The sequence below is a fragment of the Meleagris gallopavo genome, chromosome 4, assembly GCF_905368555.1.
Source record: "Meleagris gallopavo chromosome 4, MGAL_WU_HG_1.1, whole genome shotgun sequence".
In the NCBI taxonomy this organism is placed as follows: Eukaryota; Metazoa; Chordata; class Aves; order Galliformes; family Phasianidae; genus Meleagris; species Meleagris gallopavo.
Window position 1 is genome coordinate 32,376,809 of NC_139407.1, and position 20,638 is coordinate 32,397,446.

A 20,638-nucleotide genomic window follows, 5' to 3' on the forward strand; every position below is an offset into this window, starting at 1 on the left:
GCAGGAAATGTTCAGAGCAGGAATATTGTGTTGGGATCTTGTACAAGATCTAAACACATGGGACTGACACAGTTTGGAAATGATCAGGCTTTGTATAAGCAAGAAAGCACCCCCCAGGCACATAGCATGCTCTCATCAGACCCTCACACGTTACCCCAACAGGAAAAGACTTCCCAGTTTTGCATGTGATTTTCATCTCATTTTGCTTTAATTCTGTGCTGAAAAAGTAGGCTTACAGCTCCAGCAGAAGGAATGTCAGGGAGCATGGGGGTGGCCACTGAGCCCCAAAAGCACTACGGGTTGTTACAGATGTCAGAAATCAGGGAGAAAGAGGGAAGAATGCACTGTCCTACCACAACAACAATTTCCAGTGATGAATAGAGCGGAAAATGTGTCTAAGTAGTTTAGCAGGGGAAAAAAGAAGACATGAAGAAGAAAAGGGAGGCTGAGTGACAAAAGAGTCATGGAACAAACATTCAACCACAAATAATTTGAGGGTTTGATTTGTTCATGTTACGCTGCTGACACAGCATGATTTGCCATATCAGTGCTAACGTCTGGCAATCATGGAAGACTATTTTCTTTCTAACAAAAGAGATTATTATCAATAGGCAGGCTCTTATGTACTAAACAACTCAAGATGGGAGATTATTATCATCAACAAACAGAGATCCTGAATACCTAAGTCACTGATGAGTTTTCATGCAGAACAGTGAAGAAGGTGGTGGCACAGAGTTTTGCTGAGGCTGCAGATGTGGCAGCATAGAACTGCTTGCTCTTTTACTCGCTCTCTGCTTGATGTTGGTTGTGAGCATTCAGAAGCTGTTGATTTTAGTGATCTCATAGCCAGAAAATTGGCTGGGGTGTTTTGCTGATCGTGAGGTCTGCTAAACCTCACTGTGATGGTTGTTCATATTATCTGTGTCTTTTGAAAATGGTGTTGGTTGAGGTTGGGTGGGACTTCTGAAGATCATTATTTGGTCCAACCTTCCTGCTAGAACAAGGCAATCCAGAGCAGGGTGCCCAGAAACATGTCCAGGCTTTTGAAGATTTCCAAGAAGGATGTTCAGAGACAACTTCCTTTGTTCCAGTTTTTGTCCAGTGGGTTGCATGGCGCAAGTCCCTGGGTATACAGCATGATCAAACCAAGACTATACCTGAAGTCAAGTAAAAAACTAAGCAAAATCCAAATCAGTGCAATGGCTAAATATGGCCACATCAGATTGAATCTAGAAGAAAGACAAGCAAAAGAAAATGCACAGTCTGGAAGTTGAGCTCTGGTGTCTTTCCAAGGTGGACAATGATATTTCTCTTTCATATGTGTTTGCTTTGGTATGTGAGGTCAGCTGGAAGTTGTATGTGACCTTACCAATAATTTGTTAAGCCTCAATAAGCAGGAAAAGGATCCCATTAGAGCAAGGAGCAACGAAAGTACAATAGAGCAATTAAGACCAAAAAAGTCTACGGAAAGCAACCTGAAAAGACTTTCTTTCCATAGTTCACAGAAAATGTAAAGCACCCCTTGAAAATACCAGGTTGCCTGCTGCTTTTTGTTTAGAAGCCTCTGTCCAGCTGTCACAGGGAAGATACACAGCCTCTTAGACATTTCCTTAACACTCTCATTTTAGGTAATGTAAATAACATTTTTTACATTAACATCTTATTTATGTAGAATCTTCTGTCTCAGCAGATGTCCTGCAGCTGTAGGTGTACAAAATACAGAGCAAGGCAGTGGAAAGGATTAATCTCTTCCTTATACTAATGCAAGAAAGGAGCCACTTCAGTGGACACTGTAAAGTGATGGGAACATTAGAAGATAGCAAACGTCATAAGGTGCACATCAAACCCAGAGCTGAGGCTTAAGAATTACTGTCATGCCATGGTAGTCAACAACCATGTAGCACAGCATACATATAATGTCCTTAATCTATATAATCTATGTAATCCTCTATAATCTATATAATCTATATAATCCTCTATCCTCTTGCCACTCAGTGAAAATCCATAGCATTTGTGGACCACTGGTATGTTCAACTTGGAAATCCAGTTTCGTTTGTAACCTCGGAAATCAGAGATTGACAGAATCATTAATTTTGGAAAAGACATCTGGGATCATCTTGTCCAACCGTCCACCTTCCACCTATACTGTTCTTTAATCCATGTCTCTCAGTGCCATATATTTCCTGAACAGTTTCAGGGATGGTGACCAGTACTTTCCTGGGCAGCCTGTTCTAGTACTCAACCACTCTTTTGTAGAATAAGTTTTTCCTAATCTCTCAGTTTACCTTGTCAGGAGTAGTTGCTTAACATCTCCCCTCTAAGACTGGGAACAAAGACAGAGTGGATATAAATCAGTTCAGGCATGAGTATCAACGTTTTAAACAAAATAAATTAAGCACCGAGCAGATAAATGTTGAATAAAACACAAGTCTACAGAAACATGGAGCTCTGTGCATTTTGGTGAGTTTCATTTTGAAAAAGATGCTATGCAAGCTCCACTACACCTTTATAGCAACAGAGAGTGTAATTAACACACTAAAAGTCTGGCAGCTGGGGGAAAAGACAAAACTGCAGACATGGATGCTGTGCCTTTGCCAAGTCAGCTGCCTTTTAAAAAGAGTCAAAAGCATCTTGTTCAATCCAACAATTACCATGTGTGTCAGAACATGGGTTCAAAAGGCAGAGATTTCCCCTAATACGCTGCTTCTCTGCTTGCCTGCAAGCTCATCTGTTGCCAGATTGCATCTTTTCTGACTCACTGCCTCAGAAGTACCCCGAACACATGCTGTGTTAACTCTGAAATACAGCAGCCTGTAGGTACTGGGACGATGCATGCTGCCCATGCCTGCAAGGGCACAGGCAGCAGCTGGCACACTGACACTCCCTAATTGCCACAGCCAATAGTGAACTGTTGTGTGTGAGTAATGGCGTTAGTTAATTAGCAGGGAAATGTCTTGTGTATCTGAACTGTGCCATGGTAATTGCTAATGTGGGAGCTTGACAACATTTTGTTCATTTGTTATCTCAGTGCATTGGTAGGAAGACAGCCTATGCACAGCTGCAAGAGGAGCATCCAATTCAGCTAACACTGTGTCCAGAGTGCCCAGCACAAAACTCTACACACATGTCACCAAAAGGGACAGAAATGCACTCAAAAATGTGCAAGCACTGTTCTATTCTTAACTACCCGCCAAGAGTCAGCCCTTGAGCTGCTAAACTCAGCAACATGCCCGAGCTTTCAACAGAGAGGTGCCCAAGTCCTCAGAACAAAGAACAGAAGGCAGCTGCACTCAGGAGCTTGTGCTATTTGATCTCATTAGAAATGCTAACTAAGGACAGATGATAGCTTTGTAACATGTGTGTTGTGCACAAACACTATGGTTTTCCATTCTGCCTTTCTTTTTTAGATTTTATAGTTTCCATTGCTTTGTTTTTCATGAAGTGACAGTGTCTACTGACAGAGGGCAGAGAAACGCTGATGAGACAATTTGGAAGATGTTCTCTTAGCTGCTCTGTATAGCAGAGTTCTCTTGTCACTGACATTTGCCAGGTTAAGTACTCTTCCTACTCTACAAAAGTGATAAAGTCCATTTATAAGCACATACACAAAAAAAGCCCCAAGCCTGTACTCCTAAACCAGCTGTAGAAAAATGCTATTAAAAATTCAGGGCATAGCATACTGCACCAGTAGAACAGGTAGATATGTGCATGTCTAGCCATTCCATAGATGAAAAAAGAAAAATTGACAAAATTACAAACTTGTCATACTCCACTTCTTTTTTTTTTCAGAGTATTGAATGTCACTTAAAACAAAACAGCCAAGTTCATTTCCCTTGACAACTACCCAGGGACATCTTAAAATTAAAACAGAAGCAACAGAAATCAGAAGGCGAAGAAAACTCTGACAAAGCTTTAGAAACTTGTCAGATACAATTATTCAGTAAGAGTACTCAAATCAACAAAAAAGAAGGGCTCCCTTCATCACAGTCTGCTGAGCAGTATTGACAGGTTTCACGTATGAGAAACTATCTGCAGAATTAGCTTAATAGAAAACTGCTGCAGATCTTAATACTAAGAACCTGTGAGCAAAAATAATACTGAGAAAATCAAGTGGGTTCTAAGAAAGACAGGAAAAAAACAACAGAATCTCTAAAAGTCAAAATGTGTATTACTTAATCCAAAATCTCCCTCATAGCAAACTACTTTTTACTGCAATTAAAAACTTCAATTAAAAAAAAAAAGTTATGTTGAAATAATGAGAATATTTATCACCTCTTTCACATGACGTGAAGCAGCAAATGATTCAAAAAAAACAAAAGGTTCACATCCATAAATGTAATAGGATTAGAAAAGAACAACAATACTAGCACATACACACAAACAACAATAATAGCACGATTTACCCTAGCTGAAAAGTGATTTCCTACTGATATTGAGAGGACAAGTTTCAAGCATCACTGGCACTTACCAGGAATGTTCCTTCAGGAAGAGGAAGGAATTCTTGTCATCCTCAGGGTCTTAACATTAGGGCTGTTTTCTGCCTGTGGTGCTCCAAGAAATCCTGTGGTGGTGGTAGTGCACCTCATGCACGGACATTAAGAGACCCACTGTAGATTCTGAGTAATTGTAATAAAAGTATGATTGCTATGGATACAACAATCTGGTTATTTGACTTCTTTGTGCATTCCAGAGTTTTCTAGAATTTCAAGATGACAGAGTATTCTATCATTTCATAAAACAATTGCTTAAACACTGGAGCATTCTTATAGATTGGAGACTTCATTAATTGTTGACTTTTTAAGGATTGCATTCTTCCATGTTGTTACCTTTAAGTGCTTTTAGCTTTAAATACATCTCAAATAAAGTTGCATTTTCCCTTCCCTCTCAAAGTATGAAAAACATCTTCAGCCAGAAAGGTCTTTAAGAACATGGTCAAGGACAAGGGTGAAAGGAACATCAAGAAGACAGGAAGTTTTGGCCTGTCCTTTTTCTTGGTAACAAAAACATTTCAGTGCAGACTGAATGCCAATCAGTGATTCATTCCAAAAGCATCTTCTTCTTTGTAAATAAATCTGTTTATTATATGTTATAATCTGCCTAGGCAAATAAAATTAAGGCAGAAAAGGAATATTCACAGGCAGCTCTGAATGCTATCACAGCAAAACTGCAACAAGCAGCTGCAGTTGAGACTGGAGCCTTTTTCAAATGTTCTGATGCTGAGGATGTGTTTCTGTATCACAGCTCACTACTCTTAAAACCAGCCTCGTGCCTCAAGCATTATGTTGTAGTATGCTTCTTTCTAATCTTGCTAATTGTAGCCTCACTTCTACAAACCAGGAAAATGCCATCAGCACTCTCTATGTAATTACAAACATGGTATCCTCTGCCACATTGCATTATGTGCCTCTACAAAATCCTGTCTGGTTTGATGATCACATTGAATTCTATCATCTGATTGAACATTCTGTGTAAAATAATTGTTCCTTTTTTAAAATTTTTTATTTTTTTTAATATACACTTATCAGCAGTTGTTTTAGGAGACAAACTGTTCAAATTCTCATTTATTTTTCTACAAATTAGAAGAAATTCTTACGGAACAATGCTGTCACATAATATCTCTGCCAAGGCTTAACAAAGTGTTTTAATATGGATTTCCATAGTGAAAGGAGAATTGTATTATAAAGGGAATAATAACATATATTTGGAATTATTGTTGGTCATTAACAGCAAAGTATGTTTTCTGAATGACTCAACAACATCCATTTTTCATCAGGTATGTTTTATTTTATATTAATGCTTGGTTTTTATAATAATGTTTATTCCTTATTCCCTAATTTGCTGTATTAGCTAATTGCAGAAGATATGCAAGTACAAACACTAATTGCTAAATCAGGCTCTGGCTTTTAAAAGACTCAAGGGAAATAAACTAACAAAAATGAATACAGGGACCTGTTTATCTTCTGTGCTCCTTTTCTAATAGGCTATACACAAAAAAATAATGATATTTAAAAAAATACAGAGAATTATACTGAACAATAGCTTGTTTTTTAGCTTTTTTTTTTTTAATTATTATTAATACTCAGGGACTGGAGAGTGGTTGTTAATCCACTTGCCAGGAGTCTTGCCAGGAAATTTTCAAGGTATTAACTGCCATATGGAAAGCGTGTTCATGAATGTGTACATACGTTGCCATGTACACACAAGCTTATATATGCGTGAGTAGAAATGTTCTCCTTTGTAGAACATTTTCAGTTGATGCATATTTTTGGTCTGCAAACAGTTGCTGACCACACTCATCTGCACTGTTGCCTTGTGCATGCTGACTGTGACAAAGAGAGCGCTCAAGGAGTATTGAGGTTCTTGGGAGAATATGCAGAATTTTCATTCCATCATGGCCATCTCTGCTCTGCTGCTGCACCCTGCATCTCTTTCACTGGTTTTTCAACCTGGCATATCTTTTCACACAGAGGTTTCTCATCTCCAATGACTACTTCTTTATGATTCAGCATAGTGCTATCTTCTTTCCTTCTCTTGACAATTTTAACACAGCGGTGGACACAAAGCGTGACATATCTGAAATACTGCTTGCCATCCATGCAGCCCAGGTGGAAATCTAGAAAGGTTGTAACGATTTCAGCTTTTAACTGGTATGCTGGTGCTTTGTCCTGAATTTGGAACAAATGTTAGGATGTAGGGCTTTCATCTGTTTTCCTCTAGCTTTTTCCCTAAAAGTGACATTAGCATTCTTATTTACTGGTAGTAAGGAGGACCAATTTCTCCTCATTCTCCATCTATCACTAGCTCTGCTTTTCAATTGTAAGAAAGAGACAAAACAAAACAAAACAAACAATCAAACAAAAAAAACAACAGCATTCTTCTGGACACTCATTTTACCCTGTGCTAAAAGCAGAGAAGGGGGAATATTGTGCAAGATGGGATGAAGCAGAGCTGCACGAAGCCACAGTGTGATCCTTTACAACCGCAAAGAAAGGACAGAACATGCCACTATTTGACTTGCACTGTATTGCACTGTACAGGGTATCGCCATAAACAGCCCTTCACAAGTGCTGAGCTGACAAAAGGCTCAAGGAACTCAAGCCAAATTAGTGGAAACTTTGGCAAATTGTGTCCTGCAAAACTTAACATTTTCTTGGAACAACAGATCAAGAGCCGCCGTTTTTCTCGTCAGTAAGTGGCAAATTAGAAGAACAGAATTCAGTCAATCGTGTGGAATCACCTCAGAGTCACCCCTGGGGACTAGCCTTTGGCATGGTTCAGAGGCGCAAGACAGCATTCCTAGTGATCAGAGGCCTCAAGCTAAGGCTCCTGAAAATCATCAAGCATGCTTTTAAGAGCCTCTGGCCCTGGGTGCTTTTAGAAGCAGATTCCCAGGTGAGACCTGAAAAGTCCAACAGACATCTCACGCAGGCTGGCTCTTAAGCAGGCTCTGCTTAGGTTGTTTCAGTATTCGCTGCTTAAATGTCAAGTAATTTTCATCATTAAGGGTAGACATGCTTGCCAGTATTTTCTCCCCAACAGAGAATGCAATCAACTGAAATGCCCCGTGGTTTTGTTTTAGCAGGTTGCCAAACCTTTTGGCATTGCTTTTATGGACTCTTCCATCTACATTTTGAAGTTGTTGAGAAACTCGCCTGCTACTATTACAACATTATTATTTATTTATTTTTGTACATGCCCCTAAATGAAATGCACATGGCCATAAAATGGAAGAATGATTCTGTAGAGAATTTACATTGTGAAGGCCTCTTACAGAGATAAAAGGAACTTATAACACAAAATCCAACTTAGAAACACACTATCCACTCATGACCGTCCCTATGCAGCAGGATGCTGTAATCTGGAGGTCACTTGGGAAAAAAGAAGGCTATAAAAATGGCTAGGGACCCAACTACAGTAACCTCGGATAGGTTTACTGTATGGGTTGTACAAGGCTTGACTTAATGAATGTGATGTTCATACAAAGTATAGGAGTGGCAAATTTTGTGCAAATATCGAAATATTTGAAACAAGGCAGTGATGTTCACCAACAAACTGATTACATGCTATCAGTCACCCTCCTTAAGTGCTATTTATAGGGAACCAAAGTGATGATATTGGGATGAACAAAACACTGACTTCAAAGAACACAGGAATGATTGTTAAACGAATACATAGATGGACATGGAAGAGGATAAAAGTGTGAACAACAAAATGCTCACAAGAGAAAGCAGAGAGAGCAACCTGTTCACGTTCTTCTTCCCTCAATTCTAAAATGGCAATTTTTTTTACTGATTTCTCTTTTTCTCCTCATTCTCCCTCTCAATTTTAAACAGAAAAGATTAATTAGAATCCTCCTATGGATTTCTGTTAAGGAAGTGCCTTTTACATGACAACGTTTTAAAATACACCAAAGGATAATATTATAGTTTGAATTTTATACTTAAGAAATATAACCTACAATACAGTAAAAAAGACATCACTCAAAGTGGCACAGGAGGTGATCATCACACATAGTAAAAGCACATGGTATATCCTGTCATCTTAAGGGCTCTCCAGATTATCACTTGTAAGAGTTGGCTGGCAAAAAATGTATCTGATCCGAAGGTCAGATCTCCTTGTGTACTATCTGGTACAAAATAGTTATTTGTACTGCTCATTTGCACCTCTGATGAACAGATCTTCAAATGTTTTGGTACTAAAAGATGGCTGGTCATCCAGGACAGTGTTTCTTAACTGTCTTTTGTAACAATCAGAAGGGGAATTGATGAGTATTGGACTTACCTGGAATCACTGGATGTTCAAGTTAGAAGAGACATCTGAAGGTCATGTGGACTAATTCCCTGGACAAAGTAAGTTGGATGTAAGTTGGATGAAGTTTCCTCGCACACTGTCCAAACAAGTTTCAAGTATTTCCAGGGACAACACCACTGAGCAATCTCTTGCAGCAACTAACCATTCCCATTGCCAGAATAATTTTCCTTATATCCAACAGGAATTTGCCTTTCTGCCACTGGTAGTTCTAGTCCTTATGCTGTAAACTTCTAAGACATATCTGGTTCCATCTGCCTTTGTTGAGTGCATCTGTGAGATTTCTAATCCCTCCTTACCCTAAGACTTCTCATTTCCAAGCTGGAATAATACATCACAAGCTGTATTTCACACTGCTAACCAATACTTTCTGAGTTGTGAGCAGCAATCATATTCAACTCATAGTCAACTTGTTGACATGGAATGTTCTCACTAGAAGAATGTGGGACTTTCTGTTACTTGGTCAAGTACTGTACCTGTAATTTTTGTGTTTTGTGTGGTTTGTTGTTGTTTTTTTTTTAATTACACAACTGATGAAAAATATTTGAAAATTTTGAATCAGACAAATTTAGATTTCACATCTTTTAATAGTTAGGGACCCCACCAGAAATTACAGAATTTTAAGGTAATTATGTTTTCATTTTCACAGGTATAAAAGGAAGTGCTAAGTAAATCTGACATATTCCTGACTATCTTTATCTGATTAGTCATTATGAGAAAGCATCCCCATCTGAGACACCAATGGCAGATCAACTCTAGTTCTGTAGAAGAAACTGGGCAGTGGCACAGTTCCTTCCCATGGGAAAGAAGCCAGAGTGTGTCTTTGCAAGCTGCTAGTGGGAATAAGCAGTGGGAATATAAACACAGTAATTCTACACCTCCCAGAAAACCAAACAAATCTCCATGCTTCAGCCTATGTTAGTTTATGTGGAGCTGTGACGGCAGTTCCAGTCCTGATCCCCCATGTCTGGGGGGCTTAGAGTCCTGTGCAAAAGAGGTGCTCTGTCCTGTCCTGGCTTCTCACAAGGCTGGCTGCACAGAGCGCTTCATCACCACCACATGAGCATATTCTGAGAGCTTTATGGGGAGACATGGGAAGGACGTTGTTCAAAAAGACACACAAGGTTGAAGAAAGAGGAATGATTACAACATTTAACTCAGTCTTTAGAAGGGCGATTAGCAAGGGAAATATGAAGATACAAGGAGTAATTTTCCTTATCTGCAAGGATTATGTTATGTACTCTTTTTACAGTGTAGCCATTTTGTTTTTCAATTATCCTAAAGAGTAGTTCAGTACTCACTGAAAAATCTTTTATTATTATTATTATTTGAAAATTGCTTAAGTATCTTAGATGTAAGAATACAATCTTTAAAGTATGCTTAAATAACAAGTTTTTAATTTTGCGAATGTGGAGAAATCATACCTAGAGTAATGTATGTACAACATCCATTAATAGGTCTTACTCTGCCCAGCCGATTGGAGAAAGCAGTAACCATCTCCCACAGTCAAGCTAGAGTGCAATTATAACCACGTTACAATCTTGTTTGAGTTTAGAAGGGCTGGTCAATTAAAGCCTTATTGCTGACATAAGGTATATTGGAAGGCTCCAGGGAAGTGAACAATGCAGACTGTTTTCCTTTCCTGATATGTGATTTATAATGTCCTAGATTTTGAAACGGGACCATGCAGTTCAAATGATGAAGCAGGGGAATTAGGCAGCTCATTCCTCAAGACAGTTTTGGATGATTGTTTCACATGACTCACTTGGACCCCTATTCTGATTCTCATAATGAAGGAATTGAGATGGAAATGAATACATTTCAGTATAAAAAACAACTCTGTGCTTTTAAGAAATGGGGAAACAAAGAAAAAGCAAAATATATAATTTTGTTTATCACGGAAAGTGTCAGCACTTAAGATTGCACTACAACTCAGTATACTGCAAATTGCATTTAAAGGTACGACAAGTTTTGTGCAAGGCCACATTACATACTATTTTCATTTAATATTTTCTTTAATAATCTCAGAATATTTAACTGGCATATTGCAATTTTCAGTACTTTTGATGTTATATTTAACAGATTTCATTGGTTAAAGTTTTCATGAGTTATTAAATTCATTGCTTGGATGTGGTACACTCTAAATTAAAGGCTAATATTCCAAATAAACATACAGCTTTTTAACAGATGTTTAATTACAGCAGCTACTCAAACTTAGAAATCATTTGTGGATCTCTTGTTATTTCAGAAGAAACTGCTTATATACAAATGTGTGCGACTTTGCCCTATTATATTTTCACCATTGTGAAACAAGATGAAAGTCAGCAGCATTTTTAGCTAAAGAGAGTGTCAATTCCTCCTTGCCGGTTCCAAGGTAAGCTAACAAAAAACTGAAACAATTAACAAATAAGAAATTTTGTTCTTCTTTTTCTAAGTTCTTTTAGCAAAATACCACCAATAAAAATTGTAACTCACCTCTTGCATGTAAACTTTTTCACTGTTTGCATTCTCCAAAAGTTGTCTAAGCTGATTTAGTCTTTTATAAACATACAAAAATGCAGCTATTTATTACTCAGCTGCTGCTTTCTTAAAGATGAATCTTGTTTTTCACTTTCAGCTATCTACATACTGGAAAGATTCTGATTTGAATTGAATTGGAAGTCTTGGTTAACAAATGTAAGACCAGTTGCTACTAACAGTCCTCTTATGCATGAAAATACAGCTTTGTCATTTGAAAGTAAACTCGGTACTACTTGACATGACCTCAGGTCCAGCAGTGTCACAGTGCCCCAACAATAGCTCCTCTCCATTTCCCTGAGAATGGTGAAACCTGCTAATTTTGAACAAATCAAGGTCACTCGTGACAAGTAAGGTGGATAGGTGGACTGCTTCTCTTACCCTTGGTAAAATTTGTTACTTGGTAAGGAACAGACATATGAGACTTGGCGGTACCTCAAGAAGCACACTGGGCTTGTGTTGCCCTTCTGCAGAGAAAAGAATTTAATTTCCACAGTGATACTTGTTCTGCCTTCACCATGACTGAACTCTGAATGTGTACTGAATGTGTATTACACTACTAACTTGCTTCTTAAAGTCCATTTTCTAAAAAAAAAAAAAAAAATTAATAAAAGAGAAGATCAAGGAGTAAAAGATAGAGAGAGAAAAGATGAAACGATTCCAATAATGCTTAGTAAAGATTTTAAATAAATATTTTAATTCTATTATTGGCATTTACAGGTAGAAAGCATACAGTATGTTACAATTTTATCAAAATGTGAAAAATATGGATGTTACATAAGTAACAAATGTAAAAAAAAGTATTTTTCTTACCTTCCCTGAAAGCAAGAAAATTATTCAGCATAGGAAAATATTGATATAAAAAACACAGCTTAGGTAAAAAAAAAAAATTTGGAAGTTTTTACACAGTAGGATAGGTTCATCAGATTTGCATGAAGATGTAAGGACTTTGTGAAGTTGTACTTAACATAAAACTTTAGGGAATTTGGGACAAACAGTAAGCTACTTTAGTGAGTCTACAAGTAGTTTTCCCTCATATCCGCTTCCAAATGCTAGAGTGCAGTAATTTTCTATACAATAAATAATTATTCAAAGTTTTCATCATAGAAAATCATATAATGCAGAAAATGCCACTCCAGGGTCACAAAGGCTAGGCAGTGCTTTAATTATAATTATGATAATACTTATTATAGTGCTTTATAATGTCTAAGCACTTCAGATGAGTTAACTAACTAGTCCTCACAACACCCCCGTGAGGTAGGTGAGTAAGTGTTATTACTACCTTTCCATAGAACAGATGGAAAATGAAAGATGGGGAGAAACGCAGGCTGCAGCAGCTGCACAGCCAAGTTGCAATGGCAAGAGATGTGGAAATGGAGTTTTTTCCTGATGCCAACACTCCCCTTCCACTGGAAGCACTGATGGGGAGCAGGCAGGGATCAGGGTTTAGCATCCCCAAATACATCATAGAGATTCAGAAGCTCTCACACAACTTTGTCAAAAAAAATAAAAATAAAAATAAAATCCCCAGACAGAAAAGCCCCCGAACAAACAAATTAACAAGCTGAAAACAACTCTTAAAGTGCTGACCAGCTTGAGCTGCTTCTAGCACCTCTTGTATGGAATACGACTTACAGCACTGTTGCCAGCAATTACTCAAGCTGATTTCTTCCATAATCTTTATGTTTGAGCAATTGCAGAATATAGTGACTACATTTTATGAGACAACTTGCTATTCCTTCATTCATCATCCTTCTTCCATGCACTTCTTAAGGAAAATTAAATCCTCAATACTTTGCATTGTAAAACACATTAGTAGCTGGATACAATATACACATCCTTCACAATTAAGCAAAAAAATTAGTTCATTTTCAGAACAAAGCATTATTAATTTAAGAATCACAAACCAAACAATGGTAAATAGGAAACCCTTTTCAAAAACTGCATGCCAAATATCTTGTTTCCAAATACAATGCATGCAGGAGAAATAAATTCATCCAATCATAATTAAATTAAAAGTGTTTTAAGTCTCTTTCAGCAGCATAATGGTTATTATTTTTAAAGTCTCCTCGAACCAAACTGGCCTGGGGTGCGAATGCTGACCTTTCCTTCTCTACAACCACACAACAGTCTGATCGTTCCATGGCCTTGCACTGCGGCAACGCCAGAGACAAAGCCTATACGTACTGTTCTGCTTCCCCCTCCTTGGAAACAGGCTTTGTTGTACCACCTTTGTTGTCTTCACTCGCTGCCGCTGCTGCTGCTGTTGTTTTTTCGGGAAGTGATGCCAAATCCTTGAAAACATCCACATAATGCCCGAAGCCTGGGCCCCAGTTCAAGAGGTTGTCCCAGTTGAAGCTTCCTGCCTGCTGCCCCAGCTTCATGGGCAGGGAGTTCTCCCCAGTGCCGGCCGCCTGTGCTCCCACGGGCCCACCCTCCCCACGACGGCCAGGATACCGCCGGGGCTTCAGCCTCACCCCATAGTTGTCCTCATCATCTGCATCAGACTCATTGACCTGGGATAATTTGGGCATCCTGGAGGTGTATGCAATAGGCTTATCCCTGTCGTACTCCATCTCTGAGCATGTGAAGGACTCGTGGGAGTCGCTGTCGGAGGAGGATTCAGGTGCAGGAATGCCATCAGCCGGGTTCCTTGTCCGAGACAGGGGCCTTCTGCAGTCCTCCTCAGAAGAGGACCGGCCGTGGTCAGCACTACAGATGCTGGGGTTTCTGGGGCGCGGAGTGTTCAGTCTCTCCACCTCTTCAATGGACAGTCCCACTGGAGGAGCAGTCTCCAGTGGAATCTGACCGATGGGCTGCTTCAGGCGGCTGCCTGGCCGGGAACCATGGCTTGCCATGGTCTGTGGACTCTTACTTCTCCTCCCCAGCCGAGTGGCATAGTTGAAAATGCCAGGCTGGCAGACATCATTGTGCATCTCCAGTGGGCTCCCTTCCCGTATGGACAGGTGCAGCTCCCGGGCTGGACTGTGCCTGTAGAAAGTCGATGACTTGGAGAAAGGTGCAGGGCTATGCCGAGACAGAGGGTTAGGAGTAGGGCAGGCTGAGTGGCTTAAAGATGTTGTCCTCAAGCCCTGCCCATAAGAGGGCTGGTACGTCAGGCTACTGGCTCCCAGTGGCATGGGAGACTGCCGGGCAAAGCCCAGTGGGCTGTGCCTCTGGATGGAGAACTTGGGTGTATGGCTCCGAAACTGCTTGTAGTGCTGGATGATGTCGGCATCCGAGGGAGCGATGCTGCTGGCATTGTCAATGTCATAGTGCTCGATCTCGGGCTCAGGTGAAGCCAGTGGGGCACTGGGAATGGTCTCTGTGGCATGCGGGATGTCAGTCTCATCATAGATGAGATAGGGATTTTCTCTTTCTATGATATCAGGTTTGGGGTTCCCCTCGGGCTGCTTCCTGACTGTCATGTCGTCACCATAAGGCGGGATGTTGTCAGGATCATCAAATGCCACATTCTCACTCCCTTTCTTCTTCTTCTCCTTCGTTTTCTTCTCCTGCTTTGGGGCCTTTGACTTCTTCCCCCGGCACTGGTTGCAGAGAATGAGGCTGAGGACCAGCAGAGCCAGCACTGTCGCACAACCGCCCACAATTGCAGGCACAGCCCAGAGGGGCAGGGACAGCTCAGCAGGGTGCAGGGATGGCAGGCACACATAGCCGCTGCTGGGCCCTGCTCTGCAGACGTGACCAGGGCCACAGGAGACCCCCAGGCATGCCACCACAATCTCACATCTCTGTCCCATGTACGACTCAGGGCAACTGCAGGTGAAGCTGGTCTGTGGGCCAGGCTCGCAGCTGCCACCATTTTGGCAGGGACTGGAGGCACAAGCACCTGGTGGGACACACTGGTAGGTGTACCACTGGTTGATGCACATCAGCTCACCCCAGCAGGGACTGCTGGCACAGATGTTGGGGCCACGGCAGCCCATCTTGACTGAGGGGTCTGTTTTGGAAAGGGTGGCCATGCTGTGCTTGCCAGTGAAGGGGAGGCTCTCCCCACCATACTTGATGTATGAAATGCAGCCGTCAAAGCCTAAGAGAGAAAGCAGCAGTCACTTTGGGATTTCTAAGCAGAACAAGGTTAAGTAAAAGCTGTTTATGACCAGAGCTTTGGACGTAACTTTTATACCTGCACCTTTTAATACAAATGATTTTCATAAGCTGTGCATAAAAATGGAAAATAAAGACAAGAAATTGTCTTTGATGATATACATGGAATATCTAAATGATAAAAAGAAGCAAGAATAATTTTTTTTTAAGTCTGCCACAACAGAATTCAGAAGCTGTGTTTTTTAACTTCAATACTAAGATTTCAAAGCAATGGAAGTATTCTCAGGTGAATTAATGTATCCAAATCTGCAATTAAAATGCTGAAATACACACACTATATTTTCTAGAAGCCCTTCAAAACATTTTGTAGTCTTACTGCTTTCATTAAATTTGTAAGAACAGGCAAATGCAAGCAGAAGCCTGAATACAATTTGTAAAATTTACATGTCTTCTAAGGATTACAGGCTGCACAAGAGGGGGAACTACTGCTTGATGAGGAAATATGTACTACAAGCTTGGAAATTGGCAATAAAGGTCAAATCAAGAAGAAAACACAATATAAAATGGAAAGAAAAATGCAATGCAATGCAAATTGATACTTTTGCACCTACACCTTTCCTTTCCCTACAGATAGGCTCATCAAAGAAGATTCTCAGATTTTTACTGTAATGCAGTTTCCCCTTGAAGTAAAATTATTTTGCAAAAATATTAAGTAACATTTTACCAAAATACTAAGCAACATGAGTATCCCTGGATTTTATAGAAACACCATATTTTTTAAAAATATATTGTTAAAGTAACTCAATTAATTGTCAATTCACAGTCCCATTTCATTGAAGTTATATGAAAAGCTCCACTGTTTAGTAAATAAACCAAAATTCCAAAGGTTACTACAGAGAAACACCTATTCTAATGGTTTTAATGTCTTTCAAATGATTTTGAACAAATATTCCTTCTAATGATTTCACATAGTATACTTGAATGTCTTCCATTCCTAATTTTCCCATATTTCTATAACTTCTTATCATCCATCATCTGGCTAGGCTGTCCTAGCACAAAACGTTATAAATGATTTCCCTTTGCTTGCATTCTTTCTAGTTTCCCGCTTTCTGAAGTTGCCTGTCGAGGTTCAGTGCAGTGTCCTGTCCTGCTGTGCTACGAAATAGGTGCTCATGGCAATAACTGTATGACTCTGAATTTAAGGAGAGCTCTTCCTGAAATTCCCACAGATTGGCTGTAGCACTATCCTGTCAGGGATAATACATTATTTCAGAGCTGTAAGAGACCACAGAGATGGATTATCCCTGGCCTTTGTACAGTTCTGTGTGAGGTCTTCTGCTAGTCTAACAGCTGTCTGTGTTCCATAGATCTACTCCTTTCTGCAAGAGTTTTAGGAGAACATAACCTAGTGCTGACCTTTGCTCAGAGTTGTGACAAAATGGCATGCACAGGGTTGTTCATAAATTACGTTCCTAAGTATGACATGCATAGTTATTGTACGAAACATATTTATTTCTCCTTAACTCCTGAGGGATGTTCCTTCAGATGCCAACACAGTGCCAGGCTTAAAGGAAAACTATAATTAAGACCAAATTTATCAGATATTACGCAAGAGATACAATCTACAAGGAGCAAAAAAGTGCTTCTGCAAGGAGCAAAAAAGTGTTTCTACTCTGTTCCGAAGCATCACACTTGAATGAAACAATAAAATGGAGTGAATGTCCCATGCATCATTAGCTTCAGAGAAGGTTTAATTTCTGCAAACATACTGCTGGAATGGAAGAATACCTGTTATGAATAGTAAGATAATGAATAATTGTGGACATCTCCATAAAAATGGTTAATGCAGAGATAAGAATCAAGACTACAGACTCTCTTGAAATATCAAATATATTGAAGTTGTATGAAGTTCTGTTATGAATTTATAACCTTGAAAGGATGTTAATTTTAAAATTTGAACGCTCTCTGATGTCAGAAATGAAAATGATTGGGAACCTATGTCAAAAATGCTTTGCTGAGAGATCTAACTCGTATGGTGTAAAGGGACATGAAAGTCCTTCTAAGTTTTGCAAGCATGTTATTTCTGTATTACATGCATGCATTCTGAAAGAGCTGATTTTGTTTCAGCACTACTTATATTTTCATTTTCTCCTGTTTTTACATTCCTGAAAAAAGAGGAAATTGAGGATTTAAGTTCAGGTGGGAGACCAAGCAAAATGGAGGATTAGCTTGCCTCATGCTTGGTGGTCCTTTTCAGCAGCGATGTGATACACAGCAACTGGGATTTCATCATGTCTACCCGGGTTTGAAAACAATATTGGACATACCAGCTTCACAGCCCTGGAATTGTCACCCGTGTATGTTTTTGTCTGCCTTTAACAGCCATTCACACTGCTCCAGATATTTCTTGACCATCTGCGTTCATGCAGAGTTTTATATCTCCCCCTTGTAAATGCTTGGTATGTCGTACACAATATAATCCAGTATTTAAAAAAAAAAAAAAAAAATCATATGAACGTGAGATTTTGGATTGTACATTCCTAGTGGAAGCCAGACATTCATAATTTCTGTGCTGCCACATCAGGAGGTGGGTGAGAAGTTAGTGTCCTCAATTGTCTTTGTTCCAGCTTTCCTAAAGCCTCTTTGGCTTTTCCATGCAGACACCGCTCATAAAATGTATGTGTAAAAAGGGTAAAAGTAAGCATAGCATTCAAATTGTTTCAGACCACATTTCAAACAAGTTCACAACACACAAGTGTGAAGTGTTAATTTGCACCTTTAAAGTTACTTTATCTGGTCACCTTTCTTGAAGTAAGGACAATTTTTTCAATATAAAATCTTGTTAAACGTATTCCTGCATTGTCTGGAATATCTCACAGTTTCTAGCAAAAAATCACTTCCATCTTGACTTATTACTTGGGGAATAATATAAAATATACATTATTTATTTTGCCAGGGTCTAAGATACTGCTTCAACTCTTAAGACTGATTTACTCCTTACAAGATGGATGTTGGTCACAGAGTGTTTTTTAATTGTCTTTAGTTTCTGTTGTTCAGAAAAAAAAACAAACAAAAAACAAGCAAACAAACAAAAAAATCCTTCATTTGACAGCAGGATTAAGGAGGAGGAAGATGGAATTTCAGAAAATATTTTAATCATATTAACAACAGGCTAAATCCTACAGCATTTACTAAACCCCTACAGAGACAATGTACTCATTTAGAATTTTTGCCTCAGTAGATTTGCCTTAATTTTCCAGATTCTGACCCAGGTAAAGAATGGATCCTTTCTTCTCCATAAGCAAAACAAATTCATAACAATGCACTTGCATACAATCAAGCAAACTCACTCCGTGCCTGCAAAAAGCCCTGCAGATGCAATGCTGTTTTTTGAAAACAAGTTTGTGTTAGAGGAAAAAAATTTGCAACCCTTACCCATTCAAATTACAGCTTTCCTGGCAAAGTGTAGAAGTGTATTAGTTACTGATATAGAATTACAGTACTTTTTGCAACCTTAAAGCAAGCAGACACCCTTTGTCTGCTCAAATGTGCTCATGTGCACTATACCAAAAAGAAAAATGAATTACCTGCAACTGTGCTCTTGAAAGGCTGGTTTGGTGGGATACCTCCCAAAGATATTGTAAGAACGTTTAGTCCACCAAAATCCTGTGTGACATGGAGAATGTCTCGTCTATGAGTCTTGTCAACAGACAGGACAGTAATAGAGCCGTTCTTCTCAATGCGTACTGAATGCCACTGCCCATCTGCTGTGTACACTTCTGGAATGTTTCTTTCCACTTTCCCAGCAATTCCAGCATCAGATATGTAGTGCACTTTCCCAGCTCTTATCTGATCAGAAAAAGAAAACAACAGAATGCATCATTTTAAAGTGATAGTCACAGACTCAACTTTCTGCCCCCACATACACATAACTAACATTATGCTTATCCAGTACAGCTACAGTAACACATGGCTTTGGTTGTAGTAAAATATATGAATGTATTTTTCCCCAAACAACTGTTTGGTACTAAAATGCATATATTATTTAGTACTTGGCTGCAATTAGATTCATTATTACATCTGTAGAAAATATGTAGTTGCCATCCACTTATTCCTCGGATACTCTCATAAGAGGAAAACCTATTGAGAAGCTAGCAGTAGGGAGGGTATGCACATGACAAAATATTTTAACCAATAAAGACAAACTCTTCTTCTCTGTCAAAGCAAGTGGAGAAAATGCTTTGCAGAATAAACAGATGTTGTCCTTGCCCAAAAACTTGCAACTCATTATGACACAGTAGGAAAATGTATGACAGAATTTGAGCAAGATTCCAATTTCATTCTGCAGGAAAATATTTCTGTTTTAGAAATCTTACTAAAGGCCTGTGAAGTCTATTATTTTGTGTGAATTTTCAAATGATGCTTACTTAAGAAAACTGATTTTAAGCTTTTGAGCTATTAGAAAAAAATATACTATTGAAGACTCTGAAACACATTTTGGCTTTTCCTCAACAGATGACGCTACATGCATGAGATGAAGAATTTTAAACCTCTTATGAATTGTGTGTTAAGCAATCCCAAAGAGAGATTTGTACAAACTTTACATTTAAGATAAAAGAGTGGGAAAAAAAAAAATCCATAACCAAACCCAGAAAATTCTCAAATGCTGTGTAGGACCTGGGTATGTCAGCTGATCTCCTGAGCACTGTACCAACTTGTAAGCTTTATGTAGGGTGTCAGAAATAACAAATACATTTCATAGGGTAGCTGTGCAACTTGTTGCAGATTCTCTTTCATACTCATCTCTGTTACTTTGCATATTCATCATAGGACCACTCCTTTCCCTTCTGTGTTCCTTGCTGTGATGTGCAGTGTGTAGAAGGTGCACAAGCATTGTATAGGAGCGGTCAGAGCCACAGGTTTGTAGAAAGCTCTATAAGCCTTGAGTGCTTTGTTCCAGAAAATGTAACATTAACCTGAGAAGAACTGTGGGGTGACACACGGACAACAAGAATGCTGTTCTAGTTTCTAGAAACTGTTCAGTGCTCTAGATTTCCTTTTTTTTAGTGATACAAAATGAGGACTTTCTTCATATAGATCAGCTTTAATATGTCTGAAAACCACGCTCATGTTCTGTCAGCAGCCTGAACTGAACACATCTAGCGGAAAGTCCATTTAGATCAAGAAAAACAGTGGTTAATTTATATATGAACTTTGCTTATAATCAACATAATTTGAACTACTT

General features: G+C 39.1%; 1 protein-coding gene across 1 annotated transcript in view; it reads right to left on the reverse strand.

Moving 5' to 3' along the window:
- Positions 1-11,999: 11,999 nt before the first annotated feature.
- FAT4 (FAT atypical cadherin 4) overlaps positions 12,000-20,638 on the reverse strand; it is a 134,360-nt gene continuing 125,721 nt past the window's right edge. The window contains exons 16-17 of the mRNA XM_010710090.3: positions 18,981-19,242; positions 12,000-15,376 (exon numbers count right to left, since the gene is read on the reverse strand). Of these exons, the coding sequence (XP_010708392.3) occupies positions 13,503-15,376; positions 18,981-19,242 (2,136 nt within the window). The 3' untranslated portion in view covers positions 12,000-13,502. The remainder of the gene's footprint in view (positions 15,377-18,980; positions 19,243-20,638) is intronic.